The 9,221-nt window shown below is 35.6% G+C and overlaps 1 protein-coding gene across 1 annotated transcript; it reads right to left on the bottom strand.

Moving 5' to 3' along the window:
• Nucleotides 1–328: 328 nt before the first annotated feature.
• LOC135781713 (zinc finger BED domain-containing protein 4-like) lies at nucleotides 329–1,788 on the bottom strand. The gene is made up of 2 exons (XM_065292309.2): nucleotides 710–1,788; nucleotides 329–613 (listed from the first exon to the last, which is right to left on the bottom strand). Exons 1-2 carry the CDS (start codon nucleotides 1,706–1,708, stop codon nucleotides 329–331), a joined length of 1,284 nt encoding a protein of 427 aa, XP_065148381.1. The 5' UTR covers nucleotides 1,709–1,788.
• Nucleotides 1,789–9,221: the final 7,433 nt, after the last annotated feature.

The raw sequence follows: 9,221 nt of genomic DNA, 5'->3' as shown, positions 1-9,221 counted from the left end.
AACTCTGGTTTATCTGCAATTAACAACTCATTAGTCATTAACATAAGTATTTCATGCATAACAAACAAGAAATGCATCTATTCTACCGCATGAGGGTGACATTTTTTAAAAATATAAAAAATAAAAATAATTAAATAAATAAAATGCATTGACATTTGTCAACCTTGTATAATACAGAAAAGTGCATGCTTAACAAAAATGAAGTGCATCGGGCATAGAAATTATATAGTTTAACATAAAAAATATAAACAATAATAATTTGATTTCCAATTTGCACTACTCAACCTGTCTCAACCTTCTATAAAGTGCACATTTTTTACTTCTCTGTTTAATGTCCATCATCTTTTCTATTTGTTACATTAGGCATTAGTGGCAGATTTTTTTTGATAAACAAAAGCATCTCTGCCTTCTCACATCCAATTCGGTTTCTTTTTTCATCCATAACATTTGCAGCAGCAGAAAATAAGCGTTCACTGTCAATGCTGGTGCAAGGGGCTGACAGGTATTTCCTTGCAAGTGAAGCAAGGTCTGGGAACTGGGATTTGTTGCGTTTCCAGTATTCCAAGGGGCTCTCTGATCTAGGAATTGGGGGCTCCGAGAGGTACACGTTTATCTAAAGTAGACAATGAACAAAGAAAAAATTAGGCTGTTACATTTTGGTCTATTTTTAGAGACAAATAAACCTAACTTAGATAAACAATTTAATTACCTGCCCCTCTGTTCGGCTTTGGGTCATCTCTTTCGTGACATCATAGTTTTCTTGAAGGATTTCTTCATACATTGCTAGCAAGGAAACATTGCCACCATCTGTCTTGGTCTTTTTAACTTTTGGTTCATCCGCATTCTCTGATGCACAGCTCATCATGGTCTGCAATTTTTCTGTTACTTCTCTTTTCATTGGTTGGTCAAAATAGCAGTCCTTATACCTGGGGTCCAAGATTGTAGCAAGATAAAACAGGGGCTCTCCATAGATATGACTGAATCGCTGTTCTATGGCTTGCAGTAGAGTGGTCTTTGAAGTTTTAACTCCATGATCTGTTGCAACGGTCTTGTTTAACAGACGTTTTAATGCTACAATGGAGGGGATCACATCAGCTACTGTGGCTGTAGATGAGCTGATGTCTCTTGTCAGCTGTTCACATGGGTCAAGAATGGTCATCATGTTTTCAATTAATGTCCATTGTTGTATGCTCAAAAAAGCAGGTAATTGAAAATCTACCGCATATGCTGCAAGGGCTCGCCTCTGATCCAACAAACTTCTCAGCATATAGAACGTGCTGTTCCATCTGGTGGGCACGTCTTGTTGAAGCCTCGTCTCTTTCATGCCCAGTTGTTTTTGCAAGTCTTGCAGACGGGAGGTGGCAACTTGTGAATGTTTGAAGTGGCCTACCATCTTTCTGCAGATCGAAATACAGTCTGTTATGCTTCTCTGGCTCAGCACAGCCTCGTTTACCGCGAGCTGTAAGGTGTGTGCCATACAGCCCAAGCTTGCAAGCTCACAGTCCTGCATGGCCTTGATGATATTGCGTGCATTATCCCGAAGGACAACATGCACTCTGTCTTTTGTTATACTCCACCGTTCTAACATTGCTTCAAAAGCTTCGCATATCATTGCCCCGGTATGCGATCCGGAGCACTCCTGTGCGTGCAGCAGAACTTTCTGCATGTTAAAATGTTCATCCAACCACTGAGCCGTTAAACTAAGCATACTCACCGGACTAACATCAGATGTCCAGATGTCCGTGGTGAAACTTATGTGTAGTCCATTTTTGTCGATCAAATTATGAATGTGTGTGGCGACTGACTCATACAAAGCAGGGAGGGAAACATCAGAGAAGAAGCGGCGGCTTGGAAGGGTGTAACGTGGCTCCAAATGCTGTACTAATCCGCGAAAACCCAGATCCTCTACTACGGAGAACGGTTGGTCGTCGAGGACTATAAATTCGATCACTTTGTCATTTATAGCTTTTGCCTTTTCGCTGTCTCTGGAAAACTTTTTAGCATTTTCAAATGCTCGCTGAATGGGTACAGTGACGCTCGGTGTTTTAGCCTTCGCGCTATTAACTTTAGCTGCAGCTGCCGCGGCTTCGTATTCTTTCAGTACATCTTCGCCGCGATGACGACCTCTCAAGTGCGATATAAGATTGGATGTGTTGAAACTTGACGAATTTTTTCCTCCTCTCGGAACCCTTGCTGAACATTTTTTGCAAATAGCAAAAGCATTGTCCTCCACTGCCACCGAGAAAAACTTCCAGACCGGCGAAGACATGTTTGTTTACAGATGATGACGTGGTAAGCGCGACAGTTGAGCGCATAATGAGCGCGACAGTTTGAGGTGTAGTCAGTTCCGGAAAGAGGATAAAGCAGACAGATTTATTGATTTACCAGCAATCGTACTGTATCGGATGTAGTTATCGGATTTTAGTTGTTTATCGGATCGATAAAAATGACGTCATTCCCGCCCATATCGGCCGATAATTTATCTGTCCGATAAATATCGTGCATCCCTAATTTAAATATATGATGTTTTAGGCTATAACCAAACATGATATTAAGGTATGGTGTGAAGGTGTCGTGCCTTTTTGGAGGCGTCATGCCTTTTGACGCTTCGTACCTTAAAGAGTGTATTTTTCTTCCTGTGTTGACATATTTCTATTTAAAGAGGAAGTGGGGGGTGTGGGGGGTATTTTGAAGGTCTTTAACAGTCTTTAGGTTGCAATGCAGTTTGACAAGGTCACACAAAGCTACTTTATTTGCTAAGTAATGTCAGTGATGATTTGGAAAGCAAACAAACCAACAAACACAGTGTTCCTGTTGCTCAGTAGAGCATTGTGTTAGCAATGCAAAGTCATTAGTTTGATTCCTAGAAAACAGAGAAACTGACACAGGAGTATACTGTATCTTGCATCTATAAGTCATTTTGAATAAAAGTGTCTGCCACAGGCAAAAAAGTACCAGTTTAAGAGGAACTAAAGAGACAGAGATGAGGATAACAAATATATAATGTACAAAGGTGTGCTGTAAAATAAATGGATGGATGGATGGACGAACAGACAAAAGATACACCCAAAAAAGTGCTGGGTCGTTCTTAACACAGTGTTGGGTCAAAATGGGACAAAACCAGCCATTGGGTTGTAGTGTAACCTATGCATGGTTGTTTAACCTAAAATGCTAGGTTGTTCTAACCCATTACTGGGTCAAATATATTTTTTTATTTAATTGAACTCAAAGGCTGGGTTTGTCCCTTTTTACCCAGTGTTTTAACCAGACAGACAGACAGACAGACAGAAAGACAGTCAGGCAGACAGACAGACAGGCTGGCAGGTAGATAGATCGACAGACAGACAGATAGATAGGATGCAGGTAAATTGGTATGTAGACATATAGATAGATAGACAGACAGACAGATAGATAGGATGCAGGCAAATTGGTAGTTAGGCATAGATAAACAGACAGACAGACAGATAGGCTGGCAGGTAAGTTAGTAGGTAAACATACAGGCAGACAGACAGACAGACAGACAGATAGATAGATAGACACATAGACAGACAGACAGACAGACAGACAGACAGACAGACAGACAGACAGACAGACAGACAGACAGACAGACAGACAGACAGACAGACAGACAGACAGACAGACAGACAGACAGACAGATAGATAGATAGATAGATAGATAGATAGACACGCAGACAGACAGACAGACAGACAGGCTAGGAGGTAAGTTGGTAGACAGAGAGACAGACAGACAGACAGACAGACAGACAGACAGACAGACAGATAGATAGATAGATAGATAGATAGATAGATAGATAGATAGATAGATAGATAGATAGATAGATAGATAGATAGATAGATAGATAGATAGATAGATAGATAGATAGATAGACACACAGACAGACAGACAGACAGGCTGGCAGGTAGGTTGGTTGATAGGTAGACATATAGATAGAGAGAGAGAGACAGACAAGATGGCAGGTAAGTTGGTTGGTTGATAGGTAGACAGACAGAGACAGACAGACAAGCTGGCAGGTAGGTTGGTAGATAGACATATGGACAGATGGATGGATGAATGAAAGGACGGACGGATGGCGGAAAGACACCCGGACACAAACAGACAGACAAATTTCATAGCTTATATTAATGTGTTCACTTGTCAAATTTGTTCATTTTATTATAATGATATACTGATTAAATATAACCTTGTTTGATATATCATATACATATTTAATTATGATTTACAATGTTGTACAATAAACAGATTTGCTTTTATAGACTATATCCCAATTTATTACATTTACATTTATGCATTTAGCAGACACTTTATCCAAAATCATTTAAAATCTATGCAATTTTATATTTTATCACTACTGTATGTGTGTACCCTAAAAACCACGTTTACATTGCTAACACAATGATCTACAAATGAAGCTACAGGAAGATGTTTTTCTCACCACGCAGGCAAACATTTTCTCCAATGCCTCGCAGTAAAAAAGAAATAAAATACAATAAACGTTTTTGCAGTTTTTTATTTCAGAGTTCTGAAGACAATTTATCTTGGTTAAGGAATGTTAAGAGATTAACAGATGTTTTTAAGGGATTTTGTTTTTACTAAAACACAAGATAAAAATACTACTTAAGATAAAAACAGCAATGATACAATATTCACAGTGCGGTTCCTATCACGCAGAGCGGTAAGTATCGACAGCGGACGTGAATTGATAGGAATAAACTAATAAAACGGCAGTTTTAATAAAGAGCAAACGCTGTGATTTTCAACAATCCAGTCGTGGCTGTATCTTGAGCAACTGCGAGCTGTTTAACCGAGTTATGGGATTTTAGTTGTGTCTGGAGAAATTCTGTGTGCTTTAATAGAGTTACGTGCGGGTCTTAAGCTGTCCGCCGCTAGGAGAGGCTTATGTTTCCAGGCGCAAAGCGGTAATCCTATAACTATATTGCTTAAGGCACTGCAAGCAGTCAGTTTGTAACTATGTTAAACTATCTAGAGTTCCCTAACCACATGCACTGATCTCTCTGAGATAAGATAAAGCATTATTCACTTTGAGCACAATAGAAATTACTTCAGAGAAGACATGCTGCTTTGAACATTTTAAACACATTTGGAGGTCCAGGCCCTTTACAAAAAAGTACTGTTGTTGTACTATGGTTCAGTAATGGCATTAGATAGTAACACCGTTGTATTTTGATACATAATGCAGTTTGCACAAAAATGCCATTTTTTGCAATAAACACATAGCCCGGCAAGATGAATGATTTCTTTGTATTGGGTATACAATTATTTGTAAGAATTGTTTTGATAACACTTTACACAAAAATGTGTCATGTTCATATTTCGAGGCCCTTTAAACTTATAACTGTACTGTATACATCAACACTCTGTAAATATTAAACATGTCATGGGGTGAACAGTAAACAATCTGGACACTTAGTCAGGGGTATGAATGGGCGCCTGATGGCAGCTTGGCCTGACATGGCTCATTGGTTTGGAGGTTCCCAGGTGAAGTTCTGGCTCTATAGAGATCTCATCAAACTGATGCTATATCAGTAACTGACACTCAATTAACACTCACTTACAGCCCAGCCATAAAAGTTAACATAAAATCTTGTGTTTCGTTAAGTAACTTTATGTTTCCAATGAAATTTATATGTCAGAGGCTAAATGCAAATACTCGGCCAGCATACTGAAAGTGTGGTCCTGTTGTATAAGCTTAACATGCACTCTTGTGTTAATGTGGCAGCAACAAACTTAGTACTCAAGGGGGCAACAGAGGTACTGAAACAGGTGCTGTCTGTCCGTCTGTCTTCTTTGATTAAAAAGGGGCTTTTCTAACCTTGGTACATCAAGTCCTGGGATACAATGGTATATAATAGGAAAGAAAAGAAATAGAATAGAATCGGCATAGACATAGAATAGACATAGGATACAATAGGATAAAATAGGATAGAAAAGAAATAGAAATAGAATAAAACAGAACAGAACAGAATAGAATAGAATAGACACGGAATAGAATCGACATAGACATAGAATAGACATGGGATATAATGGGATAGAAAAGAAATAGAAATAGAACAGAACAGAACAGAATAGACAGACAGAATACAATAGAATAAAACTGAATAGAAATAGACATAGAAATAAAATAGACATAGAAATAAAATAGACATAGAATAGACATAATATAGAATAGAATACACATAGAAATAGAATAGACATAATATAGAATAGAATAGAATAGAAATAGACATAGAAATAGAAAAGACACAGAATAGACATAATATAGAATAGAATCGACATAGACATAGAATAGACAGATGATACAATAGTATATAATAGGATAGAAAAGAAATAGAAATAGAACAGAATAGACACAGAATAGAATAGACACAGAATAAAATTGAATAGAAATAGACACAGAAATAGAATAGACATAATATAGAATAGAATAGAATAGAACAGAACAGAACAGAACATAACAGAATTGAATAGAAATAGAATAGACATGGAAATAGAAATAGAATAGACATAGACTAGACATAATATAGAATAGAATAGAATAAGACATAGAATAGACATAGGATACAATAGGATATAATAGGATAAAAATAGAATAGAAATAAAATAGACACAGAATACGATAGATTAGACATAGAATAGACATAGGATACAATAGGATATAATAGACGGTTTCATCGGACGCACGAGCGGTGACACGATTACAAGTCTGGTCAGAACTTTACTTCTGGTTTCTGTTTGTTAAATGGTCTGAATAGTTGCTAAACTGAACTATTGAACAAATACCTTGTCGAAAATACAAATGTTTTGGTTTCCTAGGTAATATATGTGTTGTTATTTTGCTTGTTATATAAGTAAACTATTGTAAAAGGACTCTGTTGTTATTTATTCGTAGCAAAGTTTACCGGTTTACCACGAAAGCCGCTTGTTTATGTTGTTACTACTGAAACCGTCTATGATAGAATAGAAATAGAATAGACACAGAATACAATAGAAAAAATAGGCATAGAATAGACATAGAAATAGACGTAGAATAGACATAGAACATAACATAACATAACATAACATAACATAACATAACATAACATAACATAACATAACATAACATAACATAACATAACATAACATAACATAACATAACATAACATAACATAACATAACATAACATAACATAATAGAGGATATGCAAGTTCGCCTTGTTGAGTGGCAAAACATTCAACAAAACTGACTATTATCAGCTTAATTTGAATTTAATTGGCCTTAACAGTGACTCTAACAACTTGCCAAACAACCAGTAGTCTGTGGACATTGGCAAATGGCCAGACATTGCTTTTCCTGCAATATATGTTTATCTTATAACACTATTAAACTATTAAACACAAGTCTCATCATAATGGAAGTTTTTAAATGAAGGCTCACTGACAAAACTTTGCAAGTACACAGAATAAGAGTATTCATTGGTGTATTTTTATATGATTTATTTTATCCCAAAATGTTACATACCTGACATATGGCTACTGCTAATGATTTAATTCTCCTTTGAGTTTTTTTTGCAGTCTGAAAAAAGACTGCTCCAAATTTTGTTGAATCTGTTAGCATATTCGATCACACAACTACTTTTTAAATTTTAGACTCGTTTTTCACGCTATGCTAATGCTGTCGCTCAGATTTTTTTGCCACTCAGTGGGCATAACCGCAGTCACTTCTGCCGAAAGTGACCTCACATGCATACCCTCTATAGAAAAGCATAGGCAAAGAAATAGACATAGAATAGAAAGGAAAAAATAGAATGGAATGGAATAGAATATAATAGACATAGAAAAGACATAAGATATAATAGGATAGAAAAGAATAGAACAGACATAGAATAAAACAGAGGGGACTGACAAGAGGGGAAATATCGCATAATCGCGGATTAATCCCATGTGATTATGAATGCAATATTTCCCGTCTTGTCAGTGAACGCTGGCTCTGGGTAATAAATGCCGCTCCATCTGAAAGCAGCTGATGGCAATTTACCACTAATCAAGGAACCGGCATTACTGACGAGATGCGCGTGACATCACATAGAATAGAATAGAATAGAATAGAATAGAAATTGACATAGAAATAGAATAGAAATTGACATAGAAATAGAATAGCATAGAAACTGCCATAGAAATAGAATAGAATAGAAATTGACATAGAAATAAAATAGAATAGAAATGGACATAGAAATAGAATAGAAATTGACATAGAAATAGAATAGAAATTGCTATAGAAATATAATATAATAGAAATTGGCATAGAAATAAAATAGAATAGAAATTGAAATAGAAATAGAATAGAAATTGACATAGAAATAGAATAGAAATGGAATAGAATAGAATAGAAATTGACATAGAAATAGAATAGAAATTGCCATAGAAATATAATATAATAGAAATTGGCATATAAATAAAGTAGAATAGAAATTGAAATAGAAATAGAACAGAATAGAAATTGACATAGAAATAGAATAGAAATTGAATAGAATAGAATAGAAATTGACACAGAAATAGAATAGAATAGAATAGAATAGAATAGAATAGAATAGAATAGAAATTGACATAGAAATTGAACTGAATTCAAAAGAATAGAATAGAATAGAATAGAAAATTACATAGAAATAGAATAGAAATAGAATAGAATAGAAAATTGACATTGAAATAGAATAGAATAGGAATAGAAATTGATATAGAAATAGAATAGAATAGAAATTGACATAGAAATAGAATAGAATAGAATAGAAAAATTGACATAGAAATAGAATAGAATCGAAATTTACATAGAAATAGAATAGAATAGAATAGAAGCATTGTTGTTTTCTCAGAGTTCAACACATCTGTTTAGACTGTTGTCTTTACATCATCAATATCCATGACAATCGTCTGGGGGAAGGATTCAGGGTTAATAAAATCCATAAGCCCATCAAATCTCTCTATAGTTGACATGGTCTATAAAAATATTCCTCATTAAAGAGTCACCAGCCAAAAAAAAAGAGTCTGGTATGTTCCAGCCTAATCTCATTGGAAATCATGCATATTTTACACGTTGGCTAATTTGTATAAATTTGTTTTGTAAAAAAAAGTTCATAAATAAAATAATAAAAAGCACCCCCTAACCCCAAAATAAGAGCGATATTTCACTTATAATGTTTGCTAAGCCC

The sequence above is a fragment of the Paramisgurnus dabryanus genome, chromosome 23, assembly GCF_030506205.2.
Source record: "Paramisgurnus dabryanus chromosome 23, PD_genome_1.1, whole genome shotgun sequence".
NCBI classification, from domain to species: Eukaryota; Metazoa; Chordata; class Actinopteri; order Cypriniformes; family Cobitidae; genus Paramisgurnus; species Paramisgurnus dabryanus.
This window is presented reverse-complemented; position numbering and strand designations above follow the sequence as displayed.

Excerpts from the sequence above, each read along its gene's own strand:
- LOC135781713 (XM_065292309.2), bottom strand. The coding sequence starts at position 1,708 with ATGCTTAGTTTAACGGCTCAGTGGTTGGATGAACATTTTAACATGCAG. Across the intron at positions 614-709 it reads AAAGCCGAACAGAGGGGCAG|ATAAACGTGTACCTCTCGGA; the intron begins GTAATTAAATTG and ends TGTCTACTTTAG.